The 13,700-nt window shown below is 57.1% G+C and overlaps 2 protein-coding genes across 14 annotated transcripts in view; one reads left to right on the top strand and one right to left on the bottom strand.

The window, feature by feature from the left end:
• The first annotated feature begins 406 nt into the window (after nt 1–406).
• On the top strand, nt 407–6,715 carry DLK2 (delta like non-canonical Notch ligand 2). 6 transcript variants are annotated; one of them, XM_030796504.1, is made up of 6 exons: nt 407–1,051; nt 2,171–2,301; nt 2,578–2,641; nt 3,929–4,059; nt 4,980–5,124; nt 5,793–6,715. In XM_030796504.1, the coding sequence occupies exons 2-6, from the start codon at nt 2,226–2,228 to the stop codon at nt 6,526–6,528; spliced, it is 1,152 nt and encodes a 383-aa protein (XP_030652364.1). In that variant the 5' UTR covers nt 407–1,051; nt 2,171–2,225; the 3' UTR covers nt 6,529–6,715. The 6 variants fall into 6 exon arrangements, with proteins under 6 accessions (XP_030652364.1, XP_030652366.1, XP_003266283.1 ...); XM_003266235.3 differs by lacking the exon at nt 407–1,051 and adding an exon at nt 1,445–1,648; XM_030796506.1 differs by lacking the exon at nt 407–1,051 and having other exon boundaries at nt 1,377–2,301; nt 5,073–5,124.
• Nucleotides 6,639–13,700, bottom strand: part of ABCC10 (ATP binding cassette subfamily C member 10) — a 22,754-nt gene continuing 15,692 nt past the window's right edge. For 4 of the 8 annotated variants that reach the window (XM_030796499.1, XM_030796496.1, XM_030796500.1 and 1 more), the window contains 12 exons: nt 12,976–13,053; nt 12,633–12,827; nt 12,048–12,198; nt 11,673–11,862; nt 11,047–11,390; nt 10,543–10,712; nt 9,592–9,752; nt 9,063–9,316; nt 7,972–8,117; nt 7,794–7,891; nt 7,464–7,576; nt 6,639–7,138 (listed from right to left, as the gene is read on the bottom strand). In XM_030796499.1, the coding sequence (XP_030652359.1) occupies nt 6,976–7,138; nt 7,464–7,576; nt 7,794–7,891; nt 7,972–8,117; nt 9,063–9,316; nt 9,592–9,752; nt 10,543–10,712; nt 11,047–11,390; nt 11,673–11,862; nt 12,048–12,198; nt 12,633–12,827; nt 12,976–13,053 (2,063 nt within the window). In that variant the 3' untranslated portion in view covers nt 6,639–6,975. Of the gene's footprint in view, nt 7,139–7,463; nt 7,577–7,793; nt 7,892–7,971; nt 8,118–9,062; nt 9,317–9,591; nt 9,753–10,542; nt 10,713–11,046; nt 11,391–11,672; nt 11,863–12,047; nt 12,199–12,632; nt 12,828–12,975; nt 13,054–13,700 lie in introns of those variants that run through there. The other 4 variants (XR_004026450.1, XM_030796498.1, XM_030796497.1 and 1 more) reach the window with 4 other exon arrangements.

Raw genomic sequence — 13,700 nt, 5'->3', positions numbered from 1 at the left:
CAGAGAGCTCTTCAGGGAAGAGGCGATAACAGTTGAGAGGAGGCCAGCTAGGGAGCTGGGTGGGTGTAAGTGTTATATTCAATGGAGACTGCAGGAAAAATGAGCCCAGGGGCTCTGTGCCTGTGGAGGTGGCTGTGTGAAGGTGGGAAGCTGCTCTGCACCGACTAGCGACTGCTCCTTCCGATGTTTTGAATTTAAAGATGGTGAAATCTCAACCTGAAGGACTAGAGATGGGCGCTAGCGTTCCTGACCTCTGCCCTTTTGTCCTGCACAAACTAGAAATTATGTTTTGGGTCCTTGTCTTTTTTTGGGGGGGGTGGTGGGGTCGGAGTTTTGCTCTGTTCCCCGAGCTGGAGTGCAGTGGCGCGATCTCGGCTAACTGCAACCTCTGCCTCCCGGGTTCTCAAGCGATTCTCCTGCCTCAGCCTTCCGAGTAGCTGGGATTACAGGCGCGCACCACCACACCTGGCTAATTTCTGTATTTTTAAGAGAGATGGGTTTCACCATGTTGGCCAGGCTGATCTTGAACTCCTGACCTCAGGTGATCCGCCTGCCTCAGCCTCCCAAAGTGCTGGGATTACAGGCGTGAGCCCACCGAGCTTGGCTGGGTCCTTGTCTTGAAATGTCTCTCTGAGCCATTAGCCAGAAGGGGCAAAGAGGCCTGGAGGACAGCTTTCCCCCACTCCCCCTCCGTTACTCTCTCAATCTGAGCTCCAGGTTTGGGCAGTTGAGGTTTAGCCTGAGGCCAAGGACGAACGTGATAGGGTACCGGAGAAGGAACTCGGCGGTGTAGGGGGTTTTGTGCGCACATTTACAGAGTCAGGGGCATTCCCAGTCCAGAAAGGATTCTGAGGTAGTCACAAAAACGAATGGGTTGGAAGGGCTGAGACTTGAGGGAGGGAAGGGTGGTGGGGGTAGGGCCGGGGTGTGGGTGGGTCGATCGGGTTGATATTTATATAGGGATAGGTTGATCTTGGAAGGCTGGAGACGGCGACGTGGACAGGAAGAAGCGGAAGGCGAGGAGGAGCAGAGGAGCACACTGATGAAGCAGGTGATGAACGCTTTACAAGCGGGGAGGCGTAGGCTGGTGACAGGCGGAGGGCGGGGAGCGATTGCCTGCGTGTCCATGGATCTATATGAGAAGCGTGATGAGCGGCGGACAAGCGAAGGCAAGGCTGGGGCGTGGGCCGCGGAGCGCTAGTCGGGAAAGTGGGCATGGGAGATGAGAGAATAACGGGGTCGCGTGCCTTTGGCTTAATAGTTTGCTCCCACTGAGACTCCTAAGATTTCCTCCTCTCGTGGAAGGAAGCTGGGTTCGGGGCGTTGGGTAGCCGCGGAGGGCCGGGGCCCCGGGGCGCGCCGGGTGCTAGGTGTGCGCCGTGCGTCGCGGGGGGGCGATGGGGGTGGGGGCGGGCTCCGCCCCTGGCAGGGGGCCTGAGCGCGCGCGAGGAGCCGCCGCCGCCGCCGCTGCCGCTCGGGGTCGCCTGGAGCCCCAGATTCCCAAGCGCTCGGCTCGCATGGCAGCCGCTTCGGCGCCCGGCCCCGCGGCCAGCTAGGGGCGGCCCCGCGCTCCCTCACGGCCCCTCGGCCGCGCCCGTCGGATCCGGCCTCTTTCTGCGCCCCGGGGTGCGCCACCTCCCCGCCGGAGGTGAGGACTGCGGGGACAGGGCGCGCAGGGCTACGGGCGCGGTGGGGATTCCAGGCCCCGCGCCGCCGCCGAGCCCAGCGCGGCGGAGATAGGAAGGGGACGGGGGAGAGAGTGTTGGGGGGGCTGTCGGAGCTGTGGGGCGGAGACTGCTCGCTGCCGGGAACCGTCCCTCCCTCCGGCCCCCGCGTCCCCTCCATGCTCGAGGCCGCCTCTCGGCGCTGTCCCCATCCCGCGGACCCCTCCGTCCTGACTGCGATCCCAGCTCCAGCCATTCCCGCGCCTGGCCTCGCTCCGCGCTGCCCATCTTTCGCCTCCTTCTTGTAGACCCCGCTCCCGGTTCCTGTTTTCGCTCTCCTTGCTCTCCTCGCCTGCTCAACCCTTCCCTGCCCCCATCCTCCCGCTACTCCCATCCCCTTCTTCTGTCCCGGCGCCCCTCTCCCCCGTCGGCTCCTGTCACTTGGAACCCGTATCCGTGCCGCTATCTCCGCGTCCGGCCGCCTCCCAACTGGTGCCGTCCCACAGGTGTCCACGCGTCCGGCCGTCCATCCGTCCGTCCCTCCTGGGGCCGGCGCTGACCATGCCCAGCGGCTGCCGCTGCCTGCATCTCGTGTGCCTGTTGTGCATTCTGGGGGCTCCCGGTCAGCCTGTCCGAGGTGAGCGCGCCCGCCGGGCTCCAGTCGCGGCCCTGTCCAGCCTTCCTCGCTTGCACGTTGACCTCTGCCGGCCGGAGACGGCACTACAATCGCTCCGACCCGCGGGGCAAGCAAAACCGAGGTTGCCTTTTTGGAATGGGATGAGTTTCTGTGTTAATGTCCTGCCCTAGGGCTGAGTCCGCTCAGTTACTGGAACCCCAATCCTCTCCTGAGTCCCGCATCCCAGCGAGCTGTGCCCTGACTCAGACTCACCCCTCCCGCATCAATCTCTTGCAGCCGATGACTGCAGCTCCCACTGTGACCTGGCCCACGGCTGCTGTGCACCTGACGGCTCCTGCAGGTACCTGTCCTGAGCACGTGCCCCCAAACCCTTTGGTACCCATTTCTAAGCCCTTCACATGCACAACAGTGTCTACGGGCTTCAGACTCTACTCTTCATGCCTCATCACTCCTATGGCTGACTGGCCAGCCCCCCTTTCCCCTTTACCTCACCTCTCTTGCTGCTTCTAGTTTTTATCTCCCCACTTCTTTAATCTCCCAAGTCTGATCCAGGGATTGTCTGAACCATTGCTCCTCAAGATACAAGGAGAGAGACCTAAAGCTTGAGAGAGCTTGGGGATTGGGTGCCATGAGGAAATGGAAAGATAAAGGAAAAGGGGAAAGAGAAATGGTTTAGCCTGGAAAAGAAATGCTGCAGGGAGAGTTGCTGGGGAGAAACACTTACAATGAAAGAGGATCTTTCTTGATGAGTTTGAGTAGTTGACTCACTGGGGTGGAGGGTTAAGATTGAGCAAATTCTGTAGCAGGAGGAAAGTGGACATAAGGAAATGAGCTGATGGGGCAGGTAGTTCAATTGTCTGGGGGTCTTTGAGACTCTTCACCCCTGGAGGGCTTTTAAAATATGGGTCAAGTGTTTGCCCTGGAATCATGGTGGGAGGATAGTCCTGATGACCTTTTTTATTTTTTTTGTTTTTGAGACAGAGTCTCACTTTGTTGCCCAGGCTGGAGTGCAGTGGCACGATCTCAGCTCACCGCAGCCTCTGCCTCTTGTGTTCAAGTTCCCCTGCCTCAGCCTCCTCAATAATGGATTACAGATGCACACCACCATGCCCGGGTAATTTTTTGTATTTTTTGTAGAGACGGGGTTTCACCCAGTTGGCCAGGCTGGTCTTGAACTCCTGACCTCAAGTGATCCACCTGCCTCGACCTCCCAAAGTGCTGGGATTACAGGTGTGAGCAACCGCGCCCCGGCCCTGATGGCCTTTCAAGGTCATTCTTCTTTAAATGTTTGTGAGCACCTCAGACATGCCAGGAGGGGTACTGGAGGCATTTACAGACATCTTATTTCTTCCTCTACTCAACCCTGCAAGGTGTATCCCCAATTTACAGGTGAGAAAACTGAGGCTCAGATTAGAGTACAGAACCAGGGTTTGAGTGCTGGTGTCTGATGGTCTGATTCCGTATATGTGTCCTGTGACCCTGCACAGTCCTACACCTACCTGGGACAGGTCTGCTTTCCCTTAGGGGCTGTCATATGTCCTCTTGGTTTCTAGAAGCTCTGGTTCTGTCTCCTCCATTTCTTCACATCCACGACCCAGAGCCCTGACCCTGTGCTTCTCCCCGTCAGGTGTGACCCGGGCTGGGAGGGGCTGCACTGTGAGCGCTGTGTGAGGATGCCTGGCTGCCAGCACGGCACCTGCCACCAGCCATGGCAGTGCATCTGCCACAGTGGCTGGGCAGGCAAGTTCTGTGACAAAGGTAGGGGGGAGGAAGGGTAGCTGTTGGTTGGGAACCCCATGTTCTTAGGGGAACAGCCATCAGTATTTATTGAGTGCCTATTGTGTCCTTGTCAAACCCTCAAATACATGGTGTTTTATCATTTTTTTAATCTTAGACTTTTTATACGTTGTCTGAATTGATCCTCAACATAACCCCATGGGGTAGGAAACACAGCTGCTAAAAATTGTACTCATTTTACAGATGAGGAAACTAAGGCCCACAGAAGAGCTATAACCTGCTCAAAGTCAGGTTTGTTTGTTTTGTTTTGTTTTGAGATGGAGTCTCACTCTGTCACCCAGGCTGGAGTGCAGTGGTGCAATCTCGGCTCACTGTAACCTCCACCTCCTGGGTTCAAGTGATTCTCGTGCCTCAGCCTCCCAAGTAGCTGGAATTACAGGCACCCGCCACTTCGGCTAATTTTTGTATTTTTAGTAGAGATAGGGTTTCACCATGTTGGCCAGGCTGGTCTTGAACTCTTGCCCTCAACTGATCCACCAGCCTCGGTCTCCCAAAGTGCTGGAATTATAGGCATGAGCCACTGCACCAGCCTAATGTTTGTATTTTCAGTAGAGATGGGGTTTTGCCATGTTGGCCAGGCTGGTCTCGAACTCCTGACCTCAAGTCATCTGCCCACCTTGGTCTTCCAAAGTGCTGGAATTAGAGGCATGAGCCACCGCACCCAGACCAAGGTCAGTTTGAGACAGACTGACAGCCAGGGCCAGGAGCCTCCTGACTCCAAATTCAGTGTTGTTGTCTCTCCCTAGTATACCACACCAGCCTGGGCTGGGTTTGTAGTATAGCCACACCTACAGAACCTGGGGCCTGGAAGGCGTGGACAAGTCTGGTCTGGGGACCAGATGGGAGGGGTTATCCCAGAGCCTTTCCTGTCCTTTCTCCAGATGAACATATCTGTACCACGCAGTCCCCCTGCCAGAATGGAGGCCAGTGCATGTATGACGGGGGCGGTGAGTACCATTGTGTGTGCTTACCAGGCTTCCATGGGCGTGACTGCGAGCGCAAGGCTGGACCCTGTGAACAGGCAGGGTGAGTGCTGGGCCCTCAGCGTGAGTGGAAGGTTAGACCAGAACCTGGTGATGGGATGAGAAAAGAGGCAGGACTGTTGGGAGGGTGGGGGACTGAGGGTCAGACCCACACAGAGACACTCAGATAAAACCCCTGCATGCCAAAGTGTTCCTAGTTCAGGGTTTCTCAACTTTTTTTTTTTGTACCTTCTGAGCCATTTCTTCAACAATCTATAGGAGCTAGAGGGGTAACAAACTTGTGACTGTTCTGGTTGGGGAGGGTGGGTGTGGGGAGATTGAGGGGCCTGGGTCTCTCTCCTCATCCTCTCCTGAATGCTGGCTTGCACCCTTCTGCGTCACAGTAGGGATGAGGAAACAGCCTGCAGGGCTGGACTTGTCCTCATTTCCGCATCAGGCCCAGGAGCCTGCGAGGATAATAATAGCACACTTATCCTGAGCCCTGCCTTCTGGCTGGGCCCTGTGCTAATGGCTTGACATTGATTATTTCACGTAACCCTCACAATTAGGGAAGCTGGGTACTATTTTTATTCTTATTTTTAAAATGAGGTATTTGAGGCTTGGAGAGTGTAGCCCAAGGTGACATGGCGGGCAGTGGTCAGGATACTGACCTGGGCTGCCCTACAGGTGTTGGTAAGTTGGTTATCGTGTCCTCTCTCACCCCTACCACAGCTCCCCATGCCGCAACGGCGGGCAGTGCCAGGACGACCAGGGCTTTGCCCTCAACTTCACGTGCCGCTGCTTGGTGGGCTTTGTGGGTGCCCGCTGTGAGGTAAATGTGGATGACTGCCTGATGCGGCCTTGTGCTAACGGTGCCACCTGCCTTGACGGCATAAACCGCTTCTCCTGCCTCTGTCCTGAGGGCTTTGCTGGACGCTTCTGCACCATCAACCTGGATGACTGTGCCAGCCGCCCATGCCAGAGAGGGGCCCGCTGTCGGGACCGTGTCCATGACTTCGACTGTGTCTGCCCCAGTGGCTATGGTGGCAAGACTTGTGAGCTTGTCTTACCTGTCCCAGACCCCCCAACCACCGTGGACACCCCTCTAGGGCCCACCTCAGCTGTAATGGTACCTGCCACAGGGCCAGCCCCCCACAGCGCAGGGGCTGGTCTGCTGCGGATCTCAGTGAAGGAGGTGGTGCGGAGGCAAGAGGCTGGGCTAGGCGAGCCTAGCTTGGTGGCCCTGGTGGTGTTTGGGGCCCTCACTGCTGCCCTGGTTCTGGCTACTGTGTTGCTGACCCTGAGGGCCTGGCGCCGGGGTGTCTGCCCCCCTGGACCCTGTTGCTACCCTGCCCCACACTATGCTCCAGCGTGCCAGGACCAGGAGTGTCAGGTTAGCATGCTGCCGGCAGGGCTCCCCCTGCCACCTGACTTGCCCCCTGAGCCTGGAAAGACCACAGCACTGTGATGGAGGTGGGGGCTTTCTGGCCCCCTTCCTCACCTCTTCCACCCCTCAGACTGGAGTGGTCCTTTCTCACCACCTTTCAGCTTGGGTACACACACAGAGGAGACCTCAGCCTCACACCAGAAATATTATTTTTTTAATACACAGAATGTAAGATGGAATTTTATCAAATAAAACTATGAAAATGCAAGTGGGCTCCTATGCCAGAAAAACCCACCTGGTGTTCCAGATGCAAGAGGGCCAGAGCAGAGGCCTGGTTCTGGGGAAGCTTCAGGATGCTGCCCACCAAGGAGTGATTTCCAAAGAGTAACCCAGGGTGCCCTTTTCCCTTCTGGGGAAGTGTGGAGAGGTAGAGCCCCAGAGGAGAATGTAAACAAGCAGCCAGCACCTCTGTACAGGCCCGGCCTGGATCAGAGAGAGGGGAGAACTCTGCAGGGTGTGGGATTGGGCTCAGGGATCTCCGAGTGAGGCGGGGACTCCCTGCTGGCTGCTCTGCAACAGCTGCTGGAACAGCGAGTGGGGCTGGTTGCGCAGGGTGGCCGGGGAGTCCAGCTCTACCACTCTCCCCGCTTGTAGCACCAGCACCCGGTCTGAGTTCAGGATCGTGTTGAGCCTGTGAGGGGGAAGATGGTCAGTGTACGGGATGAGGGACAATGCCCTAAGTGAGAACATGACCTGCTTTCCCTCCTCTCGCCTCGGGACACCACAAGTCTGTCCCCACAGGCTTTAGCCACTGGCTTGGTGCTGGGGAAGGGACTGCAGAGTCCCTCAGATAATGTGCTATAAAGGGCCCTAGGCAGTACCTGGAGAAGGAGGAGCTGAGATTTGGGGGGGCAGGATCTCTAAGGCCCTGACCACTGGGGTCCCTGAAAGCAATGGAGGCTCTGGGTGCATGCTACCACAGTCCCTGATTAGGCTGTTACCAGGCGTTTACATACCTATGGGCAATGGTCAGCACTGTCTTGTTGGCAAAGCGTTTGCAGATGGTCTGCTGGAGCAGCTGGTCTGTCTTCTGGTCCACGCTTGCTGTGGCCTCATCAATACACAGGATCTGGAATATGGGAATGGGGTAGGGGACAACAAGGAAGGAGAGGCTGTAGGGTGGGCTGGGCCTGGCCCAAGCAACAGCCCCTACCACAGCTCCCCACTTCCAGCTCTAAAAGGAAAATGAACTTGGTCCCCTAAAACCTCTCCCCAATCTACCTCCCCACCTCCCGGCCCCCCGCCTTCTTCGTGGCCCTCTCTAATGTCTCTTTCTCTCACCTTACCTTGGCATCTGTGAGGAGAGCCCTGGCCAAACACAACAGCTGCCTTTGCCCGAGAGATAAGCTCCGGCCCCCCTCACCCAGCTCACCATCCAGACCACCTGCAAGGAAAGCATCTTCACTGCAGGGCCCAGGCCCTCCCTGCTCCCTTCTTGCTCTAGGGTCAGGGTCCAGCACTCACCCATGGATGTAATCACCTCACTCAGGTGGCACTGCTCCAGGGCCTGCCACAAGGCCCTGTCCTTATGTAGGCCCCGGGGGTCCAGGTTTTCCCGAACAGTCCCACTGAACAAAAAGGGCTCCTGGGGGATGATAGCCAGCTGGGATCTGGGGAACAATGACATGGAGTCTAGCGGTTGGAGATGTAGCCACTTCTGCTCCCAGCTCAGTTTCTGACTACAGGACTAGCACCTCCATGAAAGCCTGGGGATGAGACCTGAACATAACCCCACTCTGCTCCCCACCCCATCCCCACCAAATGATCTGTTAGTAGCTGGGTACCCAGAACTGTGCCAGTGCTATGAGCAATACCAAAGAAACCAAAGGCTGGACTCTGTCCTCAAGGAGCCTACATTTCACGGAGGTGCACACACACAAACCAGAGAAAACAAATGGGCTAAACTGTGTGGCACTGATTCCAGGGGTGGCAGTGGCTACGCAGGGAATGACCAGAGCGACTGAAAGGGCAGGTGACACTTCAAGGTTGGAGTGGGCCTAGAATTGGGTCCTGAAAACATGATGGAGCTATAAGGCAGGGCCACCACAGCTTAGAAGAGAAGGCAGAAGAGGCAGGCCTAGGGCTTTAGGATACAACTTCCCTACCTTTTCCATGTCACCGTACTCAGAGAAAATGATACTAGGTTGACCTGGGAGTAGGGAAGGGGTGTATATCCTCTAGTGAGGCCACCTGAAGCCAAGGGCAACCGGTTCAGGTCTCAAGCTGTCTGAAGCACTGCCTGCTGAGCCTTAGGACTCAGGGGATCAGTATCTTGGGGCACAAGAGTGGAGGGTGTATGGTGGGAAGTACAAGAAAGATGAAGCTGGAAAGGTGGCCTGGGTCAGGGCGAGGAAGACCTTGAGATCACCAGCCATGAATCTGGACCTGGGCACTAGGAGTTCACTGTCCTCGCCTGCTCATCCTGTCCTCCATTTCAGCCCCCTGATCAGCCCTGGCTGCCCTGAGTTTATATAAAGCCTTCCTAGCTGTGCCCTCCTCTTAAGTGCCAGTAGTTCTGGTTCCCCCTTCCCCTCCCAAGTCCATCTCCCCCAGACCTGAGCTGGGCCAGCTCCAGCTGGCTGGTGTCCATGCCGTCCAGCAGCACTCGCCCTGAACTGGGCTCTAGCAGCCGGAAGAGCACCAACAACAAGGAAGACTTGCCGGAGCCCGTGCGGCCCACGATGCCCAACTTCTCCCCAGGCTGCACGCAGAAGGTCACTCCATCCAGGGCATTCGGCAGCCCTGGCCGGTACGCCAACACCACGTCCTGGAACTCCACACCCCCCTGGGTCAGCCAGCCGGTGCCCAACTGGTGGGGTCCATGGGTGGGAGATAGAGGGGGAGAGGGAGATAGGGGAGATGAGGAGCGATGGTGAGGAGGGGAGAATAATGAGAAATGGACAGCATGAGAGGAATGAGAGAATGAGAGATGGGGAAGAAGGGACATGGTGAAGAATTGTGGTCATCATGAAGAGAGGTTATGGGAGCTGAGAAAGATGGGTGGGCAAAAAGAAAGGAATTGCAGGGGAGACTGAGGCCTTCAGGGTTCCAGAGCTTTGGCCTGGGGTGGGGGTACAGGCCCACCTGCAGTGGCTGGCCCTGGGGTTCCTGGGGCAGGTCACAGGAGTACTCTTCCAGCCGCTCGACGCTCACCAGCATGGCCTCTGTCTGTGTGAAGCTGCTCACCAGGCCCGAGAGCAGGCCCGTCAGGGACAGGGCGTAAGACAGCGACAGGCCCACCAGCCCTGGGGGAGAGGAGTACCAGCTGCTGGGAGAGCTTGGACGCCGGGATGTGTGTGGGAGACTCCCCAAGCTGTGGACTGCCGGCATTTAAAGGAAGCAACAGAGGCTGGGCACAGTGGCTCAGGCCTGTAATTCCAGCACTTTGGGAGGCCGAGATGGGTGGATCACAAGGTCAGGAGTTTGAGACCAGCCTGGCTAACATGATGAAACCCCCATCTCTACTAAAAATACAAAAATTAGCTGGGCGTGGTGGCGGGTGCCTGTAATCCCAGCTACTTGGGAGGCTGAGACAAGAGAATCGCTTGAATCCGGGAGGCAGAAGGGGCAGTGAGCCGAGATCGTGCCACTGCACTCCAGCCTGGGCAACAGAGCCAGACTCCATCTCAAAAAAAAGAGGAGGCAACAGAGAAGCAGGAGGGTGATGGGACCTAGCCGGGAGCACAGGAGGCTGGATGCAGGGCAGGGGGTGGGCCTGGAGAAGCTGGGAGGGATGGCATGTGGGAGACTGAGGTGGGTTGGGGCAGTGCGGTGGGGACGGGGTGGAAGCAGGGAAGGGACTGAGACCAGCAGCTCAGAAGACTCATTCTAGTCCCCGAGCCACCACCGCCTGGGCAAATCCCTCCTGGGGACTGTCTCCTCAACTCCAAACGGGGGTGATGATAATCATGATACACCCTCACAGGGAACCCTGGGTGGGAGGTGAAAATTTTGGGGGGATGGTGCAGGGAGAGATCTGGGAGAGGGGTGGACTAACTTGCGGGTGAGGTAGGGGTGAGGGGTCCTGGGTGGCACCTGGGTTAGCGAGGCCCTGCTGGTGCTGCACCAGGGCGATGCCTGCGATAGTGCTGACCACTGCCGTCCCCATGAGCTGTAGCCGAATGTCCAGCCACTGCATTGTGGCACTGGTGGCAAACCGGCACCTCTGGTTTAGCTCAAGGAGTCGCAGGTTCTCCTCCTCAAACCTAGGGAAGGCCAGAGGGATGTGAGGCCACTCCACTGTTGCCCTAAGCCACCCAGCCTCAGGGCCACAACAGGGAAGGCCCTTATTGAGCAGCTCCTTCTTGGGAGCTGATCTATATACCCACAGGCTCCCTCAGGGCTGCAGATGCCAGTGTGCTCTTTCCAAGTGGGGGTCTGCTCTGCCTCCCTATCTCCTTCTTCTGTTGCTTTCCTCCTTCCCCATCCCTTGTCCCCAGGAGGGCTGAACCAACCATACCCTGCATATTCCTCTTCTCGGGGGGTCTCTCTTTTCCTCTCCCCCCAACACCTCATCCCCCTGGGCTCTGGTTCACACACCTGTACGTGGCCCCTGTGGCCCGGAGCACAGAGAGGCCAGCCAAGGTATCAGCCAGATGGGTATAGAGTGGAGACAGGGTGAGGCTGCCCAGGCGCCGCAGCTCCCGTGAGGAGGCCCTGTAGCGGCGCTGCACGTGATAGTAGATGATGCTCAAAGGTGGCAGCAGCAGCAGCAGCCAGGGCAGACCAGAGCCCAGCACGGCCAGGAGCCCCAGCAGGCCTGCTGCGTTGGCCAGGAGGATGTTGAGGATGAAGGGCAGGCTGTCATCCGCACAGGCCACATCAGAGGAGAAGCGGTTTAGGATCCGGCCCGTGGGTGTGGCATTGAAGAAAGTCACTGGTGCCTGGGAGAAGGACGCTGATTGGGCCAGGGCAGAGTCTGGCAGAAAAGGGGTTGGCGGGCAGCCCTGGGGGAGGTGCGGTGGAGGGGAAGGCCCAAGATAGAGAATAGGGAAGGACTAAAATATCCCCAGAATTTGGGGCAGAGAAAAGAGATTGGCAGAGCTTGAGGAAGAATATCCCAGGGCAGGAAAGACTCTCCCATCCCCAGTGGAGCCCAAGTATTGGGAGGACACTCCAGAGGGCTAGGACTGCACTCCCCTACCCCCGAGGTCCCAGCCCCTCACCATAAGGACTCGATGCAGCAGGCGGCGATGCAGAGTGGCAGCTGCTTGAAGGGTACCTGCCGCAAAGAGCACTGCCCGGAGAAGGGTGCAGAGGGAGTTGACACCAGCAATGGTCGCATATACGGTGAGGTAGAAACGGATGTCTGAGGAGCCATTGGGGGCAGCTTTGGGCAGTGGGAACACTGGGGTGCTGGGTGGTGAGGAAGGGGCTGTGGGTAACCAAAAGTAGAGCCACTCGGGGGTCCTTTCTCCTCCCCCATGCCATCTCTCCCATCCTCCAGAAGCCACAGCATCTGAATACCGGCCACAACCCTCACTCTCTGCCTGGCAACCACTCTGAGAGCACCAGGCCTACCCCCAGCCCCAGCCACTCACTAGAAGTTTCCAGGGGAAAAAAGGAGCAGCTGCAGAGAGAAGAGCCCCATAGAAGGTGGGCTGGTGGAGGCTTGCGCCTCCCGGGAGCTATTCTCAGCCTTCAGCTGAGAGATCCAGTGGGAGAGCCACCAGTCAGCAGCGTTCCGCGTGGCTGGGTGGGGACAGGAAGGAAAAAGCTGTAAGAGGCTCCTCTCCCTCATTCATTCTATTCCAATGCCCCCTTTCTCCACCCTTGCCTCTGGTTCCTGCCCATCTCCATCCACCTGGCCTGGCCTCCTCACCCTGCCACTACCCCATATCCTCCCTAGTGTGGGCTTCTCTCATAGGCCCGTCACCCTTCAGCTCTGGGGAGAACAGGATCTCAGATTTGCAGAATGGGAGCTAACCTAGGGGGCAGAACAGAAGCCAGCTATGGAGCACATGCCTCTGGCCCCTGGGCATCTCTCAGAATTAGGAGTATGGCTTTTGTCCCAGCTGTGACCCATGCTTGGTGAGTCTCTGGGCTTTGTAATGATTAGTGCAAGGTAATGGGCACCTAGACAGCACAGCCGTTATGATGTAAGAGACTCCCAGGCACACTCTCACCTTGCATGAGGAGCAGAGAGAAGAGGATGGCTAAGGCCAAGCCCTGGCCCACGGCCTTCCAGTAAGCTTGGTACACGTACAAGGCCACGGCGCCCTCCTTCTTGCTTTCTTCCTGCAGCAGGCGACCAGATGTGCTCTGCTCCTCCTCCAGCCCCTCCTTTGTTTTCTCTGGGTTCTGTACTGACTGGGCTGTGGCTGTGAGAATCAAGGGTCATGGAAGAATTAAGCTTGCAGGGTGCCAGCTGAAAACTCAGTATTTCAGAGGAGCAGGCAGCCTTTGTAGAAAAAGCTCTACAGTGTGGCAGTGAAAAGCAAGCCCTTTTCTCCCACTGGGGAGCCATACCTGAGTCAGACTCTTGTCCATTCTCAGCCCAGGCTTTGGGGACAGCTTGTACCAGTGGCAGAATCTCAGAGGGAGGTCCTGGAGGGTAGAAGGGGAGATTGGGAGGGGACTGTTCTGAGTCTACACTATGCCGTTCTCAGTGCGTCTGCAGATCCCACCTCTCATCCTCTTAGGCCTCCCTCTCTAACCCACCCTAGCAGGATACCCCTAGACCTCGAGCAGGACTCTTAGGCCTCCCTCTCTAACCTATCCTGCTCTGGATACCCCTAGACCTCGAGCAGGACTCAAGTCCATCCTTGTAAACCTCGATTCCGACCAGCAGAGAGGGACGAATGTCCATCCCCAAGAGGACAGCCAGAGCTACGCCTGCCACTCTGTCCAGGGTTACTTCTCATTACTGCAGAGCTTTTTCTCATGCTTCACTCAATTCCTAATATCTGGTTGGAGCTTCATTTCCTCCTGTTTCTCTGCCAGTGAACTTGCAGGTGGTCACATCCCTCGGCATAAAAATCTTCCAGAGTTTAAAAGTTTTTGTTTTTACAAAAAGACCATTCTAAACCTGACTTTCTCTTCTCTGAAGATACGAGAATGTTTTCAGAGACCCTGGGCCTTTAAATTCCCAAGAGCACCCAGTCACAAAGCCCATGAGTCCCAAATACACTGGCATTTCACCAACGTGCTCCTTTTTCCCCCTGTTCTCCCAGTTCCTCACACCAGTTCTGTGA

The sequence above is a fragment of the Nomascus leucogenys genome, chromosome 17 (genome assembly GCF_006542625.1).
Source record: "Nomascus leucogenys isolate Asia chromosome 17, Asia_NLE_v1, whole genome shotgun sequence".
In the NCBI taxonomy this organism is placed as follows: domain Eukaryota; kingdom Metazoa; phylum Chordata; class Mammalia; order Primates; family Hylobatidae; genus Nomascus; species Nomascus leucogenys.
The sequence above is the reverse complement of the archived record's forward strand: the minus strand, read 5'-3'. Positions and strand labels throughout refer to the sequence as shown.